General features: G+C 59.2%; 1 protein-coding gene across 2 annotated transcripts in view; it reads left to right on the top strand.

Moving 5' to 3' along the window:
* Positions 1 to 24,919, top strand: part of EFCAB6 (EF-hand calcium binding domain 6) — a 150,662-nt gene that overhangs the window by 94,124 nt on the left and 31,619 nt on the right. For both annotated transcript variants that reach the window (XM_054719619.1, XM_054719618.1), the window contains 7 exons: positions 1,723 to 1,837; positions 4,325 to 4,458; positions 4,804 to 5,036; positions 10,701 to 10,797; positions 15,880 to 15,998; positions 18,035 to 18,256; positions 21,211 to 21,366. In XM_054719619.1, coding sequence (XP_054575594.1) covers positions 1,723 to 1,837; positions 4,325 to 4,458; positions 4,804 to 5,036; positions 10,701 to 10,797; positions 15,880 to 15,998; positions 18,035 to 18,256; positions 21,211 to 21,366 — 1,076 coding nt within the window. The remainder of the gene's footprint in view (positions 1 to 1,722; positions 1,838 to 4,324; positions 4,459 to 4,803; positions 5,037 to 10,700; positions 10,798 to 15,879; positions 15,999 to 18,034; positions 18,257 to 21,210; positions 21,367 to 24,919) is intronic.

Here is a 24,919-nt window from a genome sequence, read left to right as displayed (position 1 = left end):
ATGTTGATGGTGATGATTATGGTGATGATGGTGATGGTGATAGTTATGAAGGTGATGGTTATGATGGTGATGATGGTGATGATGACGATAATGATAGTGATGATGGTGATGGTTATGATGGTGATGGTGATGATGGTGATGATGATAGTTATGATGATGGTGACGATGATGATGGTTATGATGATGATAATGATAGTGATGATGGTGATGGTTATGATGGTGATGGTGATGATGGTGATGATGATAGTTATGATGATGGTGACGATGATGATGATGGTTATGATGATGATAATGATAGTGATGATGATAGTTATGATGGTGACAATGATGATGATGGTTATGATGATGATAATGATAGTGATGATGATGGTGGTGACGATGGTGATGATGATGGTGATGGTAATGGTGATGATGATTGTGATGATAATGGTGATGGTGATGAAGATGGTAATGGTGGTGATGATGGTGATGATAATGGTGATGGTGATGATGATGATGGAGATGGTAATGGTGGTGATGATGGTGGTGATAATGGTGATGGTGATGATGGTGATGGAGATGGTAATGGTGGTGATGGTGTTGATGATGATAAAGATGGTGATGGTGATGATGGTGGTAGTGATGATGATGGTGATGATGAAGTGTCCTATCTCACTTCATCCTCCTGTTTCCTTTCCCCATTTAGCTTTCTCCCCTGAACGCAGTAAGTGTGGTGCTGACCCTGCTAAGCCTCTGCTCTCTGGCTTACTCTGGCTTCCTGTGCCATCGGACCCCTGACATTTGTTATCAGCTGGTCTGTGTGTCCCCAGGCCTCCAAAACACACTTTCTTCAAAACCTATCTCTAGACGCGGCTCTCCCAGACAGCCTTCCTTCAGATGTCATGCATGGCATGTCCTTTTTCTAGAAGAAAAGCCGTGTTTTCTCATTTAAACTGCAAATACTTTGAGAGTAGCAGGGATGGTGCCTTCTGTCCTGCCTGTCTCCTCCCCACATCATTTCTGGGGTCTCACCTCCAGGCAGGGAGTTCGTCTGGGTTGTTGACTGGTTGTTGACAAAAGGGTGCCGTCAACATCTGTGCCTTGAACAGCCCAGCCCATCTCCTGGGACAGTGTCGTCTAGATTGCCCCCCCCCCCCCCCCCCCCCCCACACACACACACGTACACAGGATGGAAACTATAAGCAGTCGGTGTGTGTGGTGAGTAAGGATCCTGGATAACGTTCAGTGAGTGGCATGTCTCAGGAGAGAAAAACAGTGCCGTGGGTGCCCCCCAAAACATAGCTTGCCGTGTAAACTGTCGGTCATGAAACTTTAATCAGAATTTAGTTTTTCCTCCAGACTGCCGTGCTTTGTTTTGTTCATGTTCCCCAGGGTACATGCGACTGTAAACCTCCCTTCCGAGGCTCGGAGGCCGTTGCAGTCACAGCACGTGTGTGTGATTTCAGTAACTCGGACGGCCCGGCCCTGAGGTCTGCAGTGCTGCCTGCAGCCCGAACGCCCTGCAGACAGAGCCCCGGGCCGGGCGCCATGGCTCCTTTGTTCGCTCACCGCACAACAAACAAACCTGGGACAGGGCCGGGACCCAGGGCACCGGCCTGCGCGCAGGAGCCTGTGGCTGGGCAGACAAGGACTGGCTGCAGGCTGGAACCCAGGGCTGCGGGGCTGCGGGCTCAGCCGGGACCAGGCCACACGAGCACCTTCCCCTCGCTGTCTCCCTGTCAGGTGCTGGAAAATCAGGGGATGCCCATGGATGATGACCAGTACGCTCAGCTGACTGCAGCCATCGGATATAAGAAAGAAGGGATGAATTACCTGGATCTCGCAGCAGGATTTGAAGGTAGCTCATCGCCAAGGGCAAACCCTGCCGGCGCGTCTCCCCGGTGGCACCCCGGTCTCTCTGGGCCGTGAGAAGTGCCCTGCGGCGGGGCTGGGCGAGCGAGAGCCCAGGGCGCGGCCGGAGCGGCGCTCAGGCTGGAACAGGCGTTTGTTCACTTTATCTGACTGTCGGTCCTCTTGCTTTTGCAGTTCAGCTTAGTTGTGATGCAGAATTTTGCCTGACAGGGCCACCTACAAACTCAGAGCAAAGTGGTGTCAGATTCACTCCAAAGCCCTCGGAGCCTTAAGTCACACCCCATGTTCTTTAAGATTTTCCTCCTTGAAAAACTGCTGGGCCCGGCCGTGTGGCTCAGTGGTGGGAACGTCAGTCCACATACTGAAGGGTCATGGGTTCGATTCCCGGTCAAGGTCCCGAACCTGGGCTGCAGGTTTGACCCCCAGTCGAGGCACATGTGGGAGGCAATGATCAATGTGTCTCTCACATCAGTATTTCTCTGTGTCTCTCCTCCTCCCTCCCTTCCACTCTCTTTAAAAATCAATGGAAAAAATACCTCCGGTGAGCATTAGCCAAGAAACAAAGCCCTGGTTATCGGCAATGAATGGCACCTGGGCGTGGCAGGGCAAGTGGACCCAGGGTTCTGTAAGACTGTGACTAGCCCAAGGCCCACCCCCGCCCCCCTCCCCTTCCCAAAGGGCTATCAGGAAGTCCGTCCTGTACAGCGCGGTCAAGGCCAGAAGCCGGGTCCTCCCATGTGCCCTGCCCCTCACCCTGCTCCCCTGGCCGCACGCCTGGCAGACACAGGAGGCCATGTCCTCCGTCCCCTCCTCTCCATTGTGCTGACGCCACTTCCTCCTGTGCGGGGAGGTGAGAGGGACAGACGAGCCCTGGCCTGTGGAAAAGCTGTAGGAATCATGCAAACGTGTCGGGGGGCTGTCTCCTGTCCCGCTGTGAGCGCGCTGCAGGCTGCCCAGGGCAGAGCCCGGAGCAGTTGGCATCTCGCATGTCTGGAGCTTGGTCGGGGCGGTACCCTGGGGCCCCAACAGAGTGGTGCTGGGCTCCTCACCAGGGAAACGCAGAGGTCCCCCAGCCCCCCAGCCCTCCATCTGCCAGGCCCAGAGGAACAGGGGTCCCCACATAGGTAACGGGCAATGCCAGAAGCCATCCCATTTGGAATTTTACGCTCTGACTGGGTATATGTTTTGAAGGAAAAGGAATCACATTTACTTCAGGGAGTGTTTCCGGTGTGCCAGGAAGGGAATGGGGCCCAGGTGGGGGTCACTGGCCCGCGGTCCCCGAGCAGTGAGTCCGCTGCACAGCGGGAACTCGATCGGCAGCTGCCGGCTGCTCCCGGCCTCCTCCCGGCCCGGCCCTGCCTGCTCTTTCCCTCACTTTCCTCCGCCTCCTCCTCCTCCATCAGTCCCAGCGCTGTCTGTCGCCCACCTGGTTGGTGGGATTGAGGTTCCGGCCAGAGGTCGGGTTGGGGGGGTGCGTTGCGGACGTGGCCAAGCAGCTCGGGAGGCGTTACCTGCCAGGCGCACCAAACCTGGGGGAGGCCCCTGCAGGCCCAGGTGGAGCGGGCAGGAGCCAGGTTCACTCCTGGGTCACAGGATGCCGCGAGTTCCGGGCGCACTGCCCACATCCAGCCCGCAGACGTGTCCGTGGGGGGCGGGGGGCGGGGGGCGGGCGGCGTTCTACCTGCAGAACCACGTCCCAGTTCACAGCTCCAGACCGGGCCGCACTCACGTCCCACCTGACGGACGGATGGGTTTCTGAGTGCGTCCTGCTGCCTTCCTGGTTTCCGGCGCCAGAGCGGGCATGGCGCGGTGCCAAGCAGCTGGGCTCTGGCGCCCGGAGGGCCTGGTTCAGCCGTGCTGTCCATGAGCGCTCACCTTGGGAGCTGGGCCCCCTGAGCTCCATCTCCTCACCTAAAGTGGCACAGCGATAGCCTTCCTCCCGAGCAGCTGGGCATGGGGGAGACTCTCCGCCTCGGGGTTGAAAGGGCCAAGCACAGGATTGAGCAGGTTCCCGGGCAGGAAATGGCTGTTGAATTAGTGAATGTCGACCGAACTCCACCTCCTGGGCTCAGGACATGATTCCAGGAAACAAAGCCCAGGCAGGAGTTCTCGTCCTCGGCCTGCGGGATGCAGGGGTGAGCGAGACGTGTCCCTGCCCTGAGGAAGGACGGGGGCAGGACGGGGAGTGGGGGTGGGGAGGGGGGGAGGACAAGGGCGCGTGCGAGGGCCGCGGGCAGCACGTGCTGGGCAGGAGCGTGGCCGCGCCATCCGGAGGGCAGGCTCCTGAGAGGGAAGTGTCTGAGGAACTGAGGGACAGGACAGCGGGTCCGGCACCGTTCCGTGGGGTCAGCTGCAGGGCCGATCCCGTGTGGCGGGGCTTACGGACCTCGGGCGGGAGAATCCAGTGCTGGCGCAGAGGTGGGAGGTGCGCAGGCCCCTGGACACGGGCCTCTGACCTACGGGATCGTTTCAGGAGCTAAAACGAATGGCCTGCAAGTGACTGCGCCTCAGACCTCAGTTCTCCCGAAAAACAGCCTGGCCAGCTTCTTCGTGACCGCTGAGGAGTGCCTGGCGCTTCTGCCCCAGAGACTGAGGGAAAGCTTCCCGGTAAGCGCGGCCGGCTCCCGACCCACCTGGGCCCCATTCCCTTCCTGGCACACTTTGGGGTGATGGGGGCAGGGCGGTCCTGGGCCTCACTGTGGGGTGATGGGGGCAGGGCGGTCCTGGGCCTCACTGTGGGGTGAGGGGGGCAGGGCGGTCCTGGGCCTCACTGTGGGGTGATGGGGGCAGGGCGGTCCTGGGCCTCACTGTGGGGTGATGGGGGCAGGGCGGTCCTGGGCCTCACTGTGGGGTGATGGGGGCAGGGCGGCCCTGGGCCTCACTGTGGGGTGAGGGGGCAGGGCGGTCCTGGGCCGCGGAGCGGGGAGGGCTCTGACGGGCGCTCTGTTGCAGAACCTGTACGCGGCCTTCTTCCGCATGGACACCAACAGGGACGGCATCGTCAGCATGCAGGACCTGCACCGGCTGCTGGAGCACCTGCTCTTCAACCTCAAAGACGACCAGTTCGAGCGCCTCGTGGCCCTCCTGGGCTTGAGGCTCAGCGTCACGTTGAATTTCCGGGAATTTCGAAATCTGTTTCAGGAGACACCACCCACAACAGACGACCCGCCTCAACGACTCATCAGGTAAGAAGACGGCGCAGTTCGGCGTCGGCCCCGTCTGCCGCCTTTGCCAAACCCGGCCCGCCTTTCCGCTGCCCACAGGGGCACAGAGAAGGCAGCCGCCTCCCGAGCACCGTTCCGTCCTCTTCTTAGTCAAGTAAACCCCCAAAGAGTGGCGTTCAGGGCAGGGCGCCTGGACACGCAGGCGCAGAGTAGAAGACACCCGATGGACCCGATCTCACTGTCACTCGCGCTCTGACGGGAGCTGTGCGTGCGCTCGCATGGGGTTCTTTCTATAAATCGGGGCTCAGCGGTGCCCACGGCTCTGGGAGATGCAAGGACCCCCTCCAGCCCTTTCCCAGCCACGCCACTCCCAGGCCCCGTCCACCCCAGGCCGGCCTCACGCAGCCGGGAGGAGGATCCCGGCTCCCCCGTCCCCTCGGTTTCCTTGATGAGAGCACAGACCCCAGGCGGTGTCACCATGAAGGAACGGAGTGGCCGCTCAGCCCGCCTTGACCAGCGCTATGAGTAAATGCCAGTATCTGACTGTTGCTGTCCCCGTGACTATAGGGAGGCGTGTTTTCTGCTACAACATGACACTGCGCCGGCGGGGAGCCCACGCCCCTGTCACGGCCACCGTGAGCCTCGTCCAGGCTGCAGGAAGCCCCGTGGTGGCGCACATTCGCCTCCGGCACGTGCTGGGTTGTGTGCTGCGGCCCGGACAGCAGGCAGGAGAGAGGACACGAGCCTCTTCCCGAGGGAGACTGTGCCCACGCGCCACCTGCTTCCAGCTGCTCGGCTCCCAGGCGCGCTCACGTGAGCCCTGATTGCTTCACACGAACCCACACAAAAGCTCGTCCCAGAAGGAGTTTCCTGGAGAATGCCTGCAGAATGAGCACGGAGCATTGCAAGCACAAAGCGCAATCTTCCCATTCAAACCAGCCAGCTCCTTCCTGTCTCTGTCACTCATCCGTCAGATGTTCACTGAGGCTGAGTGTGTGCGAGACGTTGCCCCGGGACAGGTGCTGCCAAGATGAATGAGACGAACACTCGCTCTGAGGGGCTCACGGCTAAATGTGGGGCCCGTGCAAAAGAAGGACCTCCACTCCGTTCACGGTGTCGAGTGCCACAGGGCAGCCTGCGGGGGGCACGGGGGAAGGGGGGCGTTGGAGCCGTGTCTTGAGGTGTGAATAGTTTTCAGGTTCAGCTACCAGAATAGTGGTTCAAGGCCAGGGAACAGCATTTGCAAACTCACAGAGGTGGGAGCACGTTCAGGAAACGGGGAGACTGTGTGTGCAGGAGCAGCGGGCATGTGGGGTGCAGTGAGAGAGGCGGCAGGGTTGGGGGCATGGGAGGGGGCTGGTTGGGAGAGGAGGCAGGGGCATGGGAGGGGGCGTGCGGGGGAGGAGGAAGGGGCGGGGGGTATGGTGGGGCATGTGGGGGAGGCCTGGAGACCAGGGCAGTGGTGAAGGGGCTGGAGTGCGGGGTGAAGAGTCCTTTGGTGGCAGGAGAGGGTTTGTGTCGTGGACTGGGGGTGACATTGTGCTGTGGGAAGAGCCTGGGGCCGCCCCAGAGCAGGGGATGGACATGAAGGAGAAGCGGGAACCCAGGGGCACACAGCATGGCTCCTAGACGCCCACCGAGGTGCTGCTGTAGGAAGCCGAGCCCTCCCTCCTCCCTTCTCACTCCTCCCTTCTCACTCCTCCCTTCCTCCCCCCTCCCCCTCCCTCCTCCCTTCTCACTCCTCCCTTCCTCCCCCCTCCCCCTCCCTCCTCCCTCCTCCCTCCCTCTCCCCTCCCCCCCCCCACCCCGCCAGACGTGTGCTTGCGCTTCAGGAGGACAGCCCCTGTACTCCCCAGCGCCCGCTGGGCATTGCTGTCTGACTCCAGGGGAAGGAATTGGGGCCGAAGAACAGTTAGTGACTTGCCCGACAGCGGGTGGCAGGGCGAGAGTGAGCCCAGGGTGCCTGGCGGAGGGGCTGCTTTCTCTGCCTGGAGACCCCACCCTCTCGCCTCCCCAGCCTCTCCCCTCCCCACCCTCTCCCCTCCCCACCCTCTCGCCTCCCCAGCCTCTCCCCTCCCCAGCCTCTCCCCTCCCCACCCTCTCCCCTCCCCACCCTCTCGCCTCCCCAGCCTCTCCCCTCCCCACCCTCTCCCCTCCCCAGCCTCTCCCCTCCCCACCCTCTCCCCTCCCCACCCTCTCCCCTCCCCAGCCTCTCCCCTCCCCACTCTCTCCCCTCCCCAGCCTCTCCCCTCCCCACTCTCTCCTGTCCCCACCCTCTCCCCTCCCCACCCTCTCGCCTCCCCAGCCTCTCCCCTCCCCACTCTCTCCCCTCCCCAGCCTCTCCCCTCCCCACTCTCTCCTGTCCCCAGCCTCTCCCCTCCCCACCCTCTCCCCTCCCCACCCTCTCCCCTCCCCACCCTCTCCCCTCCCCACCCTGAGTGGAGGTGTGTGGGAGGAAATGCACCCGCACTCACCCCGCACCGGCCTCCCGGGGTTTGCTCCTCGTGTCCTCGGAGAGTTAGGCCTGTGCTCCGTCCAGAGCTGCTCGTTGTCCTCAGTGGGTGAGGAAGGCAGGTGTCTCCTCCTCCCGCGACCAGAGCTTGCTCTCCTGGGATGCTGCTCCCGAGACCGCCCCCCTCCCATTCCTTATCCCCCCTCCCCCGAGAGCCACGCCCTGGCCTTCTTGGCTGGCGTCCCTCCGTCCATCATTCCCTGCCACATTCAGTAGCTGGAGTGATCGCATCCACGCCTTCTCCTGTGTTGCTGTCAGTTTCCTGCCGTCCGTGGAGCTCCTTGGCGACGGGGGCTCTGTCCACGCTGCTCGTCACGCTGGCTGAGGCCTGAGGCTTGTGTCTGTGACCGAGGGACTGGCTGATGGGAAGTCTGGCTCTGATGTCAGGGTCCAAAGACCCAGCTCTAGGAGAGGCAGTGTGTAACTTCAGGAGAGGCTGTGGAGAGAGGAGACAAGTATATAGAATGGAGAAAGGGAGGAAGGAATGAGAAGTCCGAGGGCCCCTGGTTGGAGCTTGGTCACTAAGAAAACAAGGCCATGGCCTAGCAGAGGCCTTGGGATGGATGTGGGGGGCGCTGTTTGCACAGGCGCTGAGATGGGGAGGGAGGGAGGTGTGGATGCGCTGACCTCACCGCCCAGGGTCTCCCCGAGAGCACTTGGGGGAGTCCAGGTGATTCCCCTGGGTGCAGGTGGGGTTAAGGAAGAGCCTCAAGGTGAAGGCCGGGGAATGGGCATCATTCAGGACATGAAAAGGCAGCAGAGTCCCGCCCACTGTCAGCGCCTCCGGCTGGCAGGTGAGAGGGGGCACCTGGCTGGCCTTGGAATTCCGTGTGTGAGGCCGGTGGGCAGTTGGGGAGAGATGCAACGGAAAAGCAGGTGAGCGGACAGGCCTCGGGTCCGGGCGTGTGGGTACCAGCGTCGAGGAGGCTGTGGACCGTGCGAGGGGATGGCCTCTCAGGAGAGTAGAGGAATCCGGGTAGAAGGAGAGAGAAGGTCAGGGGCTGGGGGCCGGGAGAGGGGAAATCACGCCCACAAGGCCAGGCCGGGCGCTGTTCCCGCCGGGGCCACGCCGAGAGCCAGCGTCGCCAAGGTCAGCGGGGAGACGGTAAAGTGTCACACGCAGCAGGAGGGTCAGCAGAGGCCCGGACTGGGCAGGACGGAAGACACGTGATTGAAGACTGGCACAGGGTCTCCCTAAAGAGGGCGCCTCCGCGGCCCCCCCCCGTGCCCGCAGGCTCTCCCTGGGCCGTCTCAGCAGTGACAAGGGCGCAGGGAGAGCCCCCCTCGTCCCAGCTGGGCCTCGGCGCCTGCCAACAGAGCAAACGCAAGGATGTTCGCCTGCCGGACCGTGGGGGTCGTTTCCGGAATTCATGGAGGAAACGCTGCTTCGCCAAGACCTTCCCGTGTGGCACAGCGACAGGAGCGCAGAGTGGGCTTCCGGCCTGGTGGTCCCCGGGAGCTCGGGGAGCGCTGGGAGCTGGGCCCCATCTGCACAGGAGTGTGGGCACGAATGTCCTAGAAGGCACCGGAACGAGGACTTATCACCCCCCCCCCCCCGGGTGAGGAGCATATTACTGCTGAGTTTGTGGGTGCTCGTCGCGGTGACCTGGCTGCCGCCTGCTCCGAGTGTGTGCGGGCAGTGGGACGTGCCAGCAGCGCCGTCGGGCAGGCGGGAGCGCAGGCTCCGCTCCCCGGGCCCAGGGCCGCGCTGCTGCCCGTCATGGGAACGAACTGCTATGGACCTGAGCGCAGCGCCACCCACAGGCGGCCCCGCGCCTGCGAGTGAGGGTGCAAAGGATCCCCCCCAGGAGGGGTGACGCGGAAGGGGACCCCAAGGAGGTGGTTTGGGATCAAAGGAAAAGGTGATGAGCAAGGCTGGGCTGGTGGGAATGCCGATGCCGGCCCCGCCTGCGCGTTCCCGCAGCTCCCACCTCCGAACCGCAGCCTCTGCAGCGGGGACAGCGCCCAGCGCTGCGGTGCCAGCCTCCCCCCGCCGGCCGTGGGGTTCAGTGTCGTCATCCCCGGACCTGTGCTCCCGGCCTGCGTCCCAGGCAGAGGGTCAGGGTCACAGCGGCGCTGCGGAGGGTCACGCAGACCTCCGACCCGCCGCGGGGCCCGGCATCGCCGCGTGTTCTCACCTGGGAGCACGGGGGTGGTTTGCCGTCCAGCCTGGCTGTCCTGGGCCCTCAGAGCAATTCACGGGACGGTCTCCACGGGCCTCAGTCGGTCCCTCCCGTTCCCCGCAGGCAGGAGCCTGTAAGGAAGTGTGCGGGCCCGGCATGCGCGCACATGGCCGAAGGTCCGGGAACTGCCCGTGATGGGGGTGCAGTCATGGGAACGCTGCCATGCAGACCTGGGCGTCGGGGAGTGACAGGGGCCGCTGGGCCAGGCACCTCCCGGGAGAAGTCTGAGGGCGTGACAGGTCGCACACTCCCCTACTGGTTTTGGGGAGTAAGAATCCAGGCACCCCGCCTTCCTTCAGCCTCAGCCTTCGCTGCGCCTCGCTGTGGCGTCGCCGAGGCGGGAGCACGTGCTCTTGTTAGTTCTTTATTTTTTATCCTTTTGATAATTCAGAGAGGGAGGGGGAGGGAGAGAGACAGAAACAACCGGCACGAGCCCTGCCCGGGAATCAAACCGCGACCTCCTGGATCACAGGTCCACGCTCCGCCAGGGAGCCACGCCCGACGGGCCACAGGCTCTTTCCTGGGCTCGCGTCACCCTGGGCACAAACCCACAGCCGTCACCCTGGGCGCAAACCCACAGCCGTCACCCTGGGCGCAAACCCACAGCCGCGGTGACCCTGCCGCCTGCAGCCGCGCTTTGCTGCCTCAGTCCGAACTGTCACGGCAGCGCGTGACCCCAGAAGTGAAGCTGTTAGCTGTTTTCTCCCGCAGACACCCAGGTTACACTGCGTTTTCCCCGGGAGGAGAGAGGAGCCGGTTTTGTGAGCTGCAGAGAAGGTTTAATCGCATTTATCTGAAAATAAACGAGGACTTACCACATTTACTAAGACCTCCCTGACGTACAGCTGGGGAGACAAGACCGTCCTTTAAGAATTAAGTTAGACCAGGTGTGGACCAGATCTCTGAAAGGGGGGGCAGGGGACCCCTCGGGAGATGAACGCGCCCATTCCCTGTAAGCACAGCTACTTACTGATTTATTTTTCTTTTAAGACAAAAGCAGAAGGTCACAGATTCAGAACTAGCTTGCGAGCAGGCTCACCAGTACCTTGTCACCAAAGCCAAAAACAGGTGGACAGACTTGTCTAAGGTAAGAGCGCCATCTTTTCCCTGGAGGAAAGGAAATCTCTTTCCGGTTCCGAGATCACTGGGTGACCAGGTCCGGCCCCCGAGACGGTGGGGGGACGGCATTGCACCCCCATGCCATGGGGCCTTGTAGTCTGAAATACTTTCAGAACAGACACTCACACTCACGGTCATCGCGGCGTGGGAAAATCGGTAGCTGTGGGAGGCACGGCCGGGAATTCCTGGCTTTGCTCGGGTTTGGCGCGAATTAAACCTTCAGTGACACTGTGAGGCCGTCATACTCTCTCCCGCGGGGATGAACCTGCGTTTTGTGCAGCAGCCCCTCCTGTGCTGCCCCGATGGTGGAAAGCCCATTGAAGGTGAGCGCCCTTCTTGTGTCGGATGGGAAACACAGCGCCCCCTGCAGGCCGCAGGCCGTGCGCCACCCACGGCCTCACTGGAAAGGACCCTTAAACTGCGGGGCAGTCTCTCTTGAAGCATGTCCTCACCTGGTTCATTTGGTCATTTCTTCCTGCGTTTGCTGTGTCTTGGCCTGTGCCCAGGTGAGGGTGGCTCTGTGAAGTCCTTCTGAGTTCCTGGGCTCCCTGTCCCCTCTCCCCGTCCCCTCTCCCCCCTTCTCAGCCCCCTCTCTCTAGTCCCCTCCCCCTAGTCCCCTCTCCCCTGTCCCCTGTCGCATTCCCTATCCCTGTCCCTATCCCCTGCCCCCATCCCCTATCCTCTGTCCCCATCCCCTGATCCTGTCCCTATCCCCTGTCCCCATCCTCTGTCCCTTGCCTCCTGTCTTCATCCCCTATCCCTGTCCCCACCCCCTTCCCCCGTCCCCTATCCTCACCCCCTATCCTCATCCCCTGTCTCTGTCCCCACCCCCTGTCCCCACCCCCTGCCCCCATTCCCCATCCCCTATCCCTGTCCCCACCCCCTGTCCCCATCCTCTGTCCCCTATCCCTGTCCCCACCCCCTGTCCCCTGTCCCTATCCCCTGACTCCGTCCCCTCTTAGGAGAGCCCACTGTGCCTCACGTAGCTTGCAGGCCAGGAAGGGGAGCGCTGATGAGAAAGGCAGGTCACAGAGCAGACGGTGGGGAAGAGGACAGGCTGAGGGAGAGTGGCCGGGGCTGCGGGCAGAGGTCCGTGTCCCACCTGCAGTCCCTCCTTCTTGAACCACTTCCTCCGGCCCCACACACTCCTCCGGCGGGCCCCCTCCTGGCCGACTTGACCGCCTCCCTCTCGGTGGACCCCCCTCCTCGGCGGTGTGTCCACACTCAGGCCCACAGCCCTCGTGGCCCCGGTTCTGCAGATCCCCAGCCATGTGGGGGCAGGTGGGGCCCACACTGTGCTGCCAGGTAACCCCCTCTCTGGCACTGGGCGGGCGGGGTGTGGGGAGGGAGGGGACACAGGGTGACAGAGGAAGGGCGTCTGTGCAGGAAGGGAAAGGAGCCGCTTTGTCCGGAATGGAGCACAGCCCACACGTGTCCCCTCTCTGGGCCCGCAGGGCTGAAGGACCCTGCCCGTGCCGTCACTGCACAGGGCACCGCCACTCGTTGGCTTACGTGGAGTAAAGCTCTGGAGGAGCTGGTGCTGGGCTCTAAACCTGCAGACGGGACGAGTCACGTGTGCCGTGTCGCCCAGGGACAGCAGGGGCGGGTCATGCGTGGCTCCCGCTCTGGGCTTCTGGCCTGTGGCGTGTGTAGGTCGTGAAAGTGATTGAAGGCCTGGAGTCGGCCTCCCCGCCGCTACACTGCTGTGGGGCTCACCTCACAGGGCCCGCTGACCCCCGGAAGGATGCAGGACTCGGCCTTGAGGCATCTTCACAGTCACCTGGCTGCCCAGCCTCGTCCGCCCGGGCGGCACAGCTGAGTCCTCGGGAGACGCAGGAGCGTCCCAGGGGCAGCTAATGGGCTCATTTCTAGTTAAGTGTTTGCAGGAAATAAGTTCATCGGTTTCTTCAGCAAACATCATTATGCGCTCACTACGCACTGCTGCAGGGTGTGAAAGCCACAGAGACAAAAGGACGGTTGTGCCTGCACAGACGGGGGTGGGGGTGGGGCGCAGCAGGGGCGTTGGGGTTGTGCACACTGCGGTGGGGGCTTTCCTACGGGGGGCTCCGGGAGGGAGAGGCCACCGAAAGGACCGCAGGTGCTGGGCGGGGTGGGATGTGGAGGCTGTCAGGACTGAACCAAGGCCAGGCCTGGGGGACTGCCCGCAAGGAGGGCTGCAGACAGTTCCGCAGGGACGTGTCCAAGGGCTCGACCAGGCAGTTTCCAGGGCGAGGCAGGCAGGGGACAGGTCCCAGCAGGCCTCACATGCAGTAAGCTGTTGTTGTTGTTGTTCAATTGTAGTAAATTCACAACATAAAATGACATCTTAGCCATTTTTAAGCCACCCGTTTAGTGGTAATGAGTACACTCACATTGTTTTTAAAGGGACTTTGAAATCATCCATACTTAATTTCTTGAAGCTTAGTTGTTTTTTAAGATGTGACTCTACAGTGGATACGATAACATATGTATATAATGATGCATATATAATACTAGAGGCCCGGTACACGAAATTTGTGCATGGAGGTGTGTGTCCCTCAGCCCAGCCTGCACCCTCTCCAATCTGGGACTGCTGGCTCCCAACTGCTCGCCTGCCTGCCTTCCTGATTGCCCCTAACTGCTTCTGCCTGCCAACCTGATCACCCCCTAACCACTCCCCTGCGAGCCTGATTGATGCCTAACTGCTCCCCTGCAGGCCTGGGCCCCCCCCCCCCCACAACTGCCCTTCCCTGCAGGCCCAGTTGCCCCCAACTTCCCTCCTCTGCCGGCCTGGTCACCCCTAACTGCCCTCCCCTGCAGGCTTGATCACCCCCAACTGCCCTCCCTTGCAGGCCTGGTCCCTCCCAACTGCCCTCCCCTGCTGGCCATCTTGTGGCCGCTATCTTGTGTCCACATGGGGGCAGCCATCTTGTGTGTTGGAGTGAGGGTCAATTTGCATATTACTCTTTTATTAGATAGTATGTGCACATCTTTGTCTTACAATGTACACAGTAGTTATGTATATGTATTCTTAAATGCGTTTAAGTCGTCACCGTGTCCTGCAAATCATGTCTCCATGTAACCAGCGCCCGGATGGAGGAATGGAAGGTTGCCAGGGCTCCCTCTCCCTGTGCGGCCGGGCAGCGCATGCTCTGGCTTTGTGGCCACGACCTTCAGTGATGCGGCTCAGCCTAAACTGGAGGATGGCCCCGGCGCCCTCCACTGCTTGTGTCTGCCCCTCCAGCGCACGTGGCAGTGTCTCCTGCACTCTAATGAGCATTTGTGGCGACTAATGAGACCGCGCAGCTTTCGCCTTACCCGTCAGGCGGGCTCCTTCCCGTGAAGCGTGCGCCTTTTTGCGGTTCTCACACCGGGCTGCCCGCCTCCTTCCCACCGGGCAGTCGGAAGCAGTGTAAGGCAGTGCTGTGGATGGGCGGCGAGTCTTTCGTGGCGCCACGCGGTGCGCGTGCCTGCTCCCAGTTTGTGCTCTGTCTGCACACTTCTGAGGGGCGTCTTTTGAAATGGTCGTTCCTTTTAATGTAGTGAGGTGTCTGATGTTCCCCGGTAGGTCTTGTTGAAGAAGCCAGGACGATGGTCCGCCTTCTCTCCCAGGCGCTTAGCACTTCACTTCCACGCTCAGGGGCTGCAGTCGGCACCCCTGTCCCTGCGTGTCGTGAGGCAGGGGTCCGGCTCCCTGCTTCCACACGGCGATCAGCCCTCCTCCCTCCGTTCTCTGTAAAGTCCACCCCGCCCTGCCTCGAGGCCCTGGCAGCGTTCTGTCCTGTTGGTCCGTTGGTCCCGGCACCAACACCGCCTCCTCAGAGACACCGTCACGCAGCAACACGTCCTGGCCAGCGGGGAGGCCAGCCCCGGCCCTCGCCCTCCAAGGGTTTCTGAGTCCGTCTGTCAGGTTCCCCCAAGAAAACAGTACCTGCTGGGGTGTTTGCCGAGAAATGGCACCTTCACTATTGGGACTCTTCAGGCCACGGTGCGTGGGAGGAGCTATTCCCACCTATTTTGTGTTTTCTCGACTCTCCCCATCAAGCTGTAGACTTTCCCGTGTAGAAGTTCTGCAGGCATTCGTAAGGTTGACTCCTAGGACTTCCTATTTTTGATGCTATTTGTAAACGTTACTTTCTAAAATTCATTGTCTGTGTCTGATCCCTAAATCCATGGACGGTTTTGCCTGTTGACATGGAATCCAGAGTTCTTGCTGAATTCTTTTATCCTGAGACTTCATTTGTGGACTTTCGTATTCCTGCGCATACAATCAGCTCCTCTATGGACAATGACGGGGGTGTTTTCTCCGGTCCCAGTGTCATCCCTTTCGCCCCTCTTTCTTGCTAACCCGCCCTGACCCGGCACAAGATGTGCCCTTGCCTCGTTCCCAATCCCGGGGCGCTCTGTCCTCCACTGCGCAGTGCTCGCCGAGGCGGGGGGGGGGGGGGGGGGGCCAGCGGGGGCGGGGGCGGGCCCATGGCTGGTGGTCGGAAGCAGTGTAAGGCAGTGCTGAGTGCCCGGGGTACCTCCTCTTCTGGTGGTCCCCTCAAATCCCCAGTAAGCCCCCAGTAACCCCTCAGGGACATTAAAATGGCACCACAGCAGCTTGCCGTGACGGGGGCAGTCCCGCGTCCCTCATTCCCCTCCGCAGCCGCTGCTCTGAGGTGTACCGCAGGAAGCCCGGCCACGGCCTCCTCCCCAGGCTCGGGGGGTGTGTGTGTGGGGGGGGGGACTTTATTCTCATTGTTTAGAGCCCAGTTTGTCTGTCAGGAGAAGAGTCCGGGTCACACCTGAGACCATGCACTCCCTGAGGCCAGCCCGCCGGCCCAGAACCCTGTCCTGGGTGCTCCTCGCCTTCTGAGGGGAGAGAGGAGGCGGCTGGGACTCAGGGGAGAGAGGAGGCGCTGGGGCCCGAGGGGAGAGAGGAGGCGCTGGGGCTCGGGTGGAAGGTGGTTAAGCAGGTGGACGTGAGGACAGTGGGTTAGGCTGTCCAGAGGTTGACAACGGGAAGCCCTCTGCCCGCCACAGACACGCGTGCTATGCCGCTCAACGCCATCTCCTGATGTTGTAGAATTTTACAGAAACCGATCATGAGGGCGCCGGCATTCTTCGTCGCCGGGACATAAAGAACGCGCTGTACGGCTTCGATGTTCCCCTCACGCCGCGAGAGCTGGAGAAGCTGTGGATGCGGTGAGTGGCTCCTTCCGGCCGGCCGCACCAGCACCAGCCTTCCTTCCATCACTGCTGGGGGCGGGGGGGGGGGCCCTGTCTGTCCTGGGCCCCGGCTCCTGGGCCCCGCAGCAAGCAGCCTGGTTAGCAGGCTGGCCTCGGGGCACGGAGAACCAGGGGCAGCGCAGCCACCAGGCAGACGGGGTTCGTGGCCCAGGAGCCGGGAGTCACTCCCCGAGGCTCAGCTCTCCTGCGACTCAGCAGCCGCACAGCCTCCCCGTCGCTAGCGATGGAGGCCAGAGTTGGACAGCAGCTTCACAGACACGTGATTTGCCGGCAGAAAATAAGCTCTGATCCCGTGGAGTGTCCCCCAGGGCCTCGTCAGCCGGTTACATTTTGCAGAATGCGTTCTGGCTGTGGCTGTGGCTGCGCTTGAACCCGGCCCCGTGCAGCATCCCGGGCAGATGTCTGACACTCATTTCCACCTCCAGGTCCAGGTCCCTGTCTGAACCCCGTCCCCCTCCGTACATGTGAGCGCCGCTGGCCCCCCCAGGGCCGTGTGCGCCTCACACGTCCTCTGCGGGGCACGCTCACGAAGAGCTCAGGCCACTTCTTAGCCCTTCGTTTTTTCAAAGTGGAGGGCGGAAGTGTTGGCCAAGTTTAGAACTGGTGGGCTGTTTTGTGTCTAATTCAGAAAAGCAACTTGAGATTCTTACAAAATCCTTCCTTTGTTTAGATCAGTTCTGACACTGGGCCAGTGAGCCCCCGTCCGCTTTCCTTCTCGGTAGTTTAGATCGTGGGTCCCTCTGATGGCCCAGGGCTCGGGCACAGCGGGCACATGCCTGGCTCCCTTACAGACAGAGGTCAGCTGGGTCAGTGAATGCGTTTTCTTCATTGTTATGCAGTGAAGACAGGCAAAGGGCTGGCTGTCCCCGAACTGGGGTTCCGCCCTCCGTCAGCCTCTTGTCCCACGAGGAGCAGAGGGAGGCTCGCTCTGCACAGGAAAGCGCCCGCCACAGCCCACGGAGAGTGACACCGCGACCTGTTTACACACAGGCTTGGTCCTTGTGACTCGGAATTCCTCTTGGGCAGGGGTCGGCAAACTCATCAGTCAACAGAGCCAAATATCAACGTACAACGATTGAAATTTCTTTGGAGAGCCAAATTTTTTAAACTTAAACTTCTCCTAACGCCACTTCTTCAAAATAGACTCGCCCAGGCCGTGGTATTTTGTGGAAGAGCCACACTCAAGGGGCCAAAGAGCTGCATGTGGCTCGAGAGCCGCAGTTTGCCGACCACGGCCCTAGGAAATCGTACCCGCAAGTGCCATCTTTATTGGTTAGATGAGGACCAAGATCTTGCTATTAAAATAAATAAGGCTTTTTTTTTTCCTTTAAAGAAAATTGTCAATTTGCCTTAACACACTTTATTTGAAGTAATTCTATTCGAATAATGTCAGGAGATAAAAGCCCTCCATTGTGCCTTTTTAAATGAATTATAACTCAGGAGAACTTCAGTCATAGGAAGTGACAAAAGGTACGGAGGTAATTCTGATCTCCCTTCCTGCCGGCCTCTCTCCCTGGCCGTTGTAACCGGCATCGCTTCAAAGGCAGGGCGGGGTTCGACTCCCGCGCCTGAAGCTTGGCCGTGCTTTCTGAGGCTTTTCTTCTGACCCCGCGCACTCCTTCCCAGGCGACTCGGTAACAAGCTGCCGAGTGGATGGAAGGGCTGTTGCCTTCCTGCGGGCACAGCGGGTTTCCATCAGTCAGCTTGGCCGGCGAGCAGATGCGGTTGCTGTCTGTTGGGGTGGCCGGGACCACCTTGTGTGGGGTGAGCCTTCTGGGGGACGAGCAGTGGTTTCAAACTCCCACGTGCCTGCGAGTGGCCTGGGGCCCTGCTAAATGCAGGCTCCGAGCAGGGGCCTGAGGCCCGAGGGCCTGGTCACTGGCCCCCGGGCGAGCCGGTGCCGCTGGCCGCGGAGCGCTGCGTGGGAGGGCCGGGGCGCCCTGGCGGCACCCTCGCAGCGGGGCACTGACCACACCTGCTCGTCTCTGCAGCTATGACACCAAGGGGAGGGGGCACATCACGTTCCCGGAGTTCCTGCACCAGCTGGGGATCACGTACTCGGCGGACGTGCACCGGCCCTACGCGGAGGACCGCTCCAACTTCATGGGCCACTTCACCAAGCCGCTGCCGCAGGAGCCACCCCGCGAGCAGCGCCCGGAGCAGCGCCCAGCACCGCCCCCGGGCACGGACACGGCCGCGGCCGAGCCAGCCAGGTGAGCCACCCACTCCCGGAGCAGACGTGGCTCTGAGCTGCGGCCTCCGGGCTGGCGAAGTGACGAAGCTGCTCTGTGCGCTCGCTGTCGGGGTGCTCGGCCCCGGCGCTGTCACAGGCCCCGCAGAGTGCCCGCCGTGCCTGCCCGCCGCTGGAGACCTGTCCCTTCAGGCATTTACTGTCCGTGGCCCGGCCCTTCCTGGGCAGCTAGGGTGCAGGGGCATGAAGACACGCCTGCTTGGCCAGTGCCTGACACCAGTAGGCGCCGGCGAATATCTGTTGAATGAATGAGTGAGTGGGTCTCGGACTCAGTACTTCTGTTTTAAGGACTTTATACCAAAGAAATAATGCAGGCGAGGCCCCCGGGTTAGCAGTGGGCAGGGATGGCCCCAGTGAGCGCGCGGGGTGTGAAGTCTGGCCCCAGAGGCTATGAAACAGCTGCCGCCACGCAGCCTGGGCAGCGTGTGTGACCGAGGGCTGATGGGAAAGACGCTTGGACGGCACGTCTGCGTGACTGCAGCGATGCCATGCGGAGGGCCTGGCCACGAGGCCCAGGAGGGGCGTGCAGAGGGTCCCGCCAAGTCGTGTTTGGATCGTGGGACTGGGAGGGTTATCTTCAAAGTGGAAAACCAGTTACCAATGTCGTACCTTAAAAGTGTGTGACATGGGAGCGGGCTTTGCCATGTTTAAGTGACCACAGAGCTGGGGCAGATTTTCCTGGCCCATCTCCATCCTGGTCCTCCATCAGCACTGCCCGGGCCTGGGCTCTGCCCTCTACCCCCTGCCCCCTGCCCCCTGCCCCCTGCTCCCTGCTGCCCGGGACTGTGCCACCTGCTGTCACGTCAGCTCTGTCCCTGCCCCTCAGAGAGCCCGCGAGTGAGTGAGTGCATGACTTGTTGCTGAAGTACCCTCTTAAAGGCAATGAGAGGCCCAGCAGCGCAGAAATGAGGTGCCAGGGCCACGGGGGGTGAAGGGAAAGGCGCGTGCCACCCCTGATGGGGAAGTGACCGAGTTATAAAGGATGGAGTTTGAAAAGGAAGGAAGAAATATGCATACGATTCACGTAAATCAAACATGCCCGAGCACTAATGAAAAGGTGGTTTATCTTTACCAGACAGGGCCGGCCTCACTCCCCCGCGGCCGCTCTTCCTGTCCTCCCACTGGGAGCCGGTGGAGCGGGAGGGATTCCTGACCGCCAGGCCCAGCCCGCCCGCCCTCCCGCCGCCTCTGCGGGGTCAGCCTCCCGCTAGACAAGCCTGATTTCATTAACCGCATCCCACCTCTGCAGCACTGTCAGGGGGGGGGGCAGCAGGTCCTCCGGGCCGTCCTTAAGGTTCAGTGTTTCCAGGACTTGCCCCTCGTTTCTACTGACTCTGAGGGGATTGACAGACGGGAGCCCTGCTCCATTCAAGCGACCAACGTGGTGTATTTGCCTCTTACACCTGAGGGAATGGGTTTGTTTGCAGTGCCTGGATGCATTGTTTGCGTTTAGAAAAATCCTCTTTTAGACTCGCTGTGTTGTCCATGTCTTGCTTTTTCTTGGCCTGAGTCCGAGCTGAAGACTTGGAATCAGTGCCGCCCTCGGGGCCCGGCCACCTCCTTGGGCCAGTCCTAGAACGCAGAGCCTGGGGCCGGCTCAGCCGCCATGACAGTGGCCCCTGGGCTCCCGTGTCACTGTTCAGACCAGGAACCGGACGGGAACCCAGAGCAGCAGCTGTCGCCCCGAGTGCGGCCGTGCTCTGAGCCTCACTTAGGCGGTGGACAAGCGCGCTGCTCAGGGCGGCGGGAAGGGCTTGGGAGAGACCTGGTGGCCGAGGAGTGCCATCCACAGCTACCCACACTCTCTTAGCCCCGTACATTCTTTGTGGTCAGAGAAGAACTTTCCTGAGAAGCGGAATCGTAGCACGTTTAGAACTTGAGCACGTTCTGCAGGAAAACCAGCCTCTAGCGGGAGCGTGCCCGCCGCCCCGAGGGCCCTGTCCAGTGGGGTGACCGGGACCCCTCCCTGGCAGGGCTGTTGGGAGGAACAAGAGGGAGGGCTCACAGCGAGGCCCGGGCTGGCCAGTTGCTGTGCACAGATGGTGGCAGTTTCTAACAACAAAGTGCCTGATTCAAATCGAGGGTCTCTGGGCCTTCCCTCTGCCGACTGACTGGCCCTCCCCTCCCTGCTTCCCCGCCAGCGCGGCTGCCCTACTGCTGTGCCCAGGTAGCTGCCCGCCAGCTCCTTCAGCTCAGTCTTGCTCCTGGGCCACCTTCCCAGTGACGTCTGCCCACACCCTCTCCCACGGTGGCCACTCCCAGTCCTGCCCCCGGCTCTCCTGACCCACTAACCCCAGTGCAGGGCGGGCACGGATGCCTTCAGTGCCATCTGCCCTGCCCGCTGGAATGTAACTTGTAGGGGCCACTCGGAGTCACTGGATGTACCCCGGTGCCCATAGCAGTTCTGGCAGTAGGTGCCCAGGGAGCTTTCATGGGGGGAATATCACATCTGTATAAAACCACTGCTTTTCATTCTTGGCCCCACTCTCCCAGCACTGATTCTGGTGACAAGACAAGACGGGTTCCTCCTGCGCAGTTGGCTGGTGAGGATAGCGTGATAGGCACGCAGACTTACACCTCTCTCTGTAAATGTCGCACCGAGGCTGCAAAACAGCTTCCGAGTCAGTTCCTTTTTTTAAAAAATAGATTTTTATTGATTTCAGAGAGAAAAGGAGGGAGAGCTAGAAACATCAATGATGAGAGAGAATCATTGATCGGCTGCCTCCTGCACGCCCCCTACTGAGGATCAAGCCCACAACGTTCCCCAACTGGGAATCGAACCTGGGACCCTTCAGTCCACAGGCCGACGCTCTGTCCCCTGAGCCAAAGCGATCGTCACAGTGGGGGGGGTGGTGAAGCCCTGGCCTGAGGCGGTGCCTGTTTCCCTGTGGGCGTCTGACCTGTGTTCTCGTCCAGGGAGAAGCTGAAGGACCACTGTGAAGACATCAGGAAGGCGCTGACCAAGCTGGACACGTGCGGCGGCGGCTCGGTGTCCCTGTGCCAGCTGCAGAGGGCGCTGCGGGACAGCGGCTGTCCCCTCAAGGAGGCGGAGCTGGCCGCGCTCCTGGGCAGGTTTGCTCTCACCTGGTGGCTTTCCTTTCTCCTCCTCTGTCCAAACAGACTGGACATTGAAGTGACCCCCACATCTCCCTCTGGCCGGGCTACATCCTAATGGGCTTGAGTCGCCCCGAAGCAAAAGGAAGAAGCAGCTTAAATGCGTAGCGTTTCCTGATGTGTCTCAGCAGCAGATGCACCTTTTTACCTTCCGTTCTTATTTTCCCGAGTTCTGCCTGCGCTTCGGCGGGCGGGCGTCAGGTAGCTCTGCGGGGCACTGTCCTCATGTCCCCTCCCCGGGGCCAACTCCCAGCGCTTACGTGACATCTTTTGGTGCTTAGCTTGGCGTTTCGGAGGGACGGGTTGTATAGCTGCTGCTTGGATTTGTGCTGTTAGGCTGTGCCTGTTGACTTGCAAGCAGGAAGGTGTGCATTTAACTCTTTTTCACCGTCACCTGCCACCAGCCACCTCTCCCACAGCCTCCACCGCCCCCCCCCCCCACGGGAACACACGCAAACATGTCTCCACAGGTGTTACTTTTCCCATCTGCTGCCTCTTGGTTTGGGGGAGACCAGTATTCAGGGTTTATATTATTGTGACTAGCTGATCACTTTTCCTTTTTAATGGAGCATCTTGTTTTCCCTGGAGTTAATTTTATTTTTTCTGTTTCTTTAGTTTCCATATGGTTATTAGCAGTAATTAAACCCCTAACTCACCCCACTCATGAAATCTCTGTCTTTTCGTGGCTGCTCTCTAGTTTGCAGTATATTGGTACACGAACAAATACCCCAAGTCAGTTTAAACTAACACGATGCCAGCTCATGGGTGGGCAGTGACTTATGACAGAGATTTCCAGCTCCTTCCTCCTGTCCCTCAGGACCCGCTGTCCTTCACCTTCACGCTTATCCACAAGCTGTGATCACCCAATGCATTGTTACTACTTTGAAAAATCATTGTCAGGTCAACTGAGAGTTAGAAAAGTAAAAGACGTTGTTTTACCTTCATTTATTCCTTCTCTGATGCTCTTCCTTTCTTTATGTGGATCTGAGTTTCTAACTTACATGACTTTCCTTCTCTCTGAAGAATCTCCGTTAGCATTTCTCAAAGGGCAGGGCAGCTGGTGATGAATTCCTGAGGTTTCTGTTTGCCTGAGATAGTCTTTATTTTCCTTCACTTCTAAAGGATAATGTCACTGGATATAGAATTCTAGGTTGCTGATTTTTTTCTTTCAACACTTTAATTATGTCAGTCCACTCTTTTCTTGCATGATTTCTGATGAGAAGTACCATGTAATTCTTATTTTTGTTCCTCTGTAGGTAAGGTTTTCCCTCCCTTTGGCTTCTTTCAAGATTTTCTCTTTGTCTTCAGTTCTCTGCAGTTTAAATATGGCATGCCTAGGTGTTGATTTTTTGGTATTTATCCTGCTTGGTGTTCTCTGAACTTTCTGGATCTGTGCTTTGTGTCTGTCGTTAATTTTGCAAAATTCTTGGCCATGATTACTTCAAATGCTCTTTCTGCTCCTTTCTCGTTTTCTCTCTTTCTGGTATTCTAATTATGTGGATGTTGCACTTTTTGAAATTGCCCCATAGTTTTATATTATGTTCTGTTTCTTTTAACTTGTTTTTCCCTTTGAATTTCCATCTGGGAAGTCTTTATTAACACACTGTTAAGCTCAGTGATTTTTATCCTCAACCATTTCTGATCTGATGAGCCCATCAAAGGCCTTCTTCATTTCTGTTGCCCTGCTTTTTATCTCCAGCATTTCCTTTTTAAAAATACATATTTTTATTGATCTCAGAGAGGAAGGGAGAGGGAGAGAGAGAGAGAGAGAAACATCAATGATGAAAGAGAATCATTGATTGGCTGCCTCCTGCATGCCCCACACTGGGGATCGAGCCCACAACCCGGGCATGTGCCCTGACGGGGAATCAAACTGTGACCTCCTGGTTCACAGATCGATGCTCAACCGCTGAGCCATGCCAGCTGGGCTCCAACATTTCCTTTTGATGCTTTCTTAGCGTTTCCACCTCTCTGCTGACATTATGCATTTGTTCTTGCGTGTTGCCTGCCTTTTCCATTAGAGCCCTTTATATATTAATCATAGTTAATTTAAGTGTTCTGTCTGGTAATTCCAAAATATGTGTCATGTCTGAATCTGGTTCTCATGTGTTTAGTGTGAGGCTTTATGTTGATTTGGGTAGGAATTGGGCTGTGCTTAATGTTGCTCTAGCTGTCCATTTCCACCAGAATCCTTGTTTTTGTCCCTTACGTTTTTGGGGGTTCCCTAGGAACTCCTCCTCAAATAGAGTCTATGTTTTGTAGTTCTTCCCATTGAAACCCACTCTTATTAAGTTTGCTTCATGTTTATACTCTGATCTTATTGATAGGTTGTTTGTTTCCTGAAGTTTTTAATTTCCTGTTTGTCTTTCTTGTATTATTTGCCTTTATGTTACCTTGTCAAATAATAATGACCAATGCAGACTTAGTAAAGAGAGACTTTATTTGAAAAGACTATTACAATAGGGAGGGAGGACGATGGTTATGGGGGGAGGAGGGCTATTGCAATAGGGAGGGAGGACGATGGTTATGGGGGGAGGAGGGCTATTGCAATAGAGAGGAAGGACTGTGGTTATGGGGGGAGGAGGGCTATTGCAATAGGGAGGGAGGACTATGGTTATGGGGGGAGGAGGGCTATTGCAATAGGGAGGGAGGACGATGGTTATGGGGGGAGGAGGGCTATTGCAATAGGGAGGGAGGACTATGGTTATGGGGGGAGGAGGGCTATTGCAATAGGGAGGGAGGACGATGGTTATGGGGGGGAGGGCTATTGCAATAGGGAGGGAGGACTATGGTTATGGGGGAGGAGGGCTATTGCAATAGGGAGGGAGGACTATGGTTATGGGGGGAGGAGGGCTATTGCAATAGGGAGGGAGGACGATGGTTATGGGGGGAGGAGGGCTATTGCAATAGGGAGGAAGGACTATGGTTATGGGGGGAGGAGGGCTATTGCAATAGGGAGGGAAGACTATGGTTATGGGGGAGGAGGGCTATTGCAATAGGGAGGGAGGATGATGGTTATGGGGGGAGGAGGGCTATTGCAATAGGGAGGGAGGACGATGGTTATGGGGGGAGGAGGGCTATTGCAATAGGGAGGGAGGACGATGGTTATGGGGGGAGGAGGGCTATTGCAATAGGGAGGAAGGACTATGGTTATGGGGGGAGGAGGGCTATTGTAATAGGGAGGGAGGACTATGGTTATGGGGGGAGGAGGGCTATTGCAATAGGGGGTTGCCCTGACCAGGAAATCTACAAGCATCTCCAAGTGTAGGCAGAAAAGGCCTTTATGGGGAAGAATAAAGAAAGGCCTGAGTGTGGGGTAACACGATGAGTGGGCAGTGTGACCAGTCTGTCCTGTGGTCAGGGTGCCCCGAGGGGCCATGGCGGAGGGGCTGTTCCCCATCCCGATGCTGGCAGGGAAGCTTAGTTAAAGTTTGGTCAGTGAGTGAAAGAAAGTTCAGGCAGTCATTTCTAAACTAGGCGTTGGGAGGGCTGCGCCCAGCTCGTCATGGGC

This window comes from Eptesicus fuscus, chromosome 7 (genome assembly GCF_027574615.1).
Source record: "Eptesicus fuscus isolate TK198812 chromosome 7, DD_ASM_mEF_20220401, whole genome shotgun sequence".
Classification (NCBI taxonomy): Eukaryota; Metazoa; Chordata; class Mammalia; order Chiroptera; family Vespertilionidae; genus Eptesicus; species Eptesicus fuscus.
The sequence above is the reverse complement of the archived record's forward strand: the minus strand, read 5'-3'. Positions and strand labels throughout refer to the sequence as shown.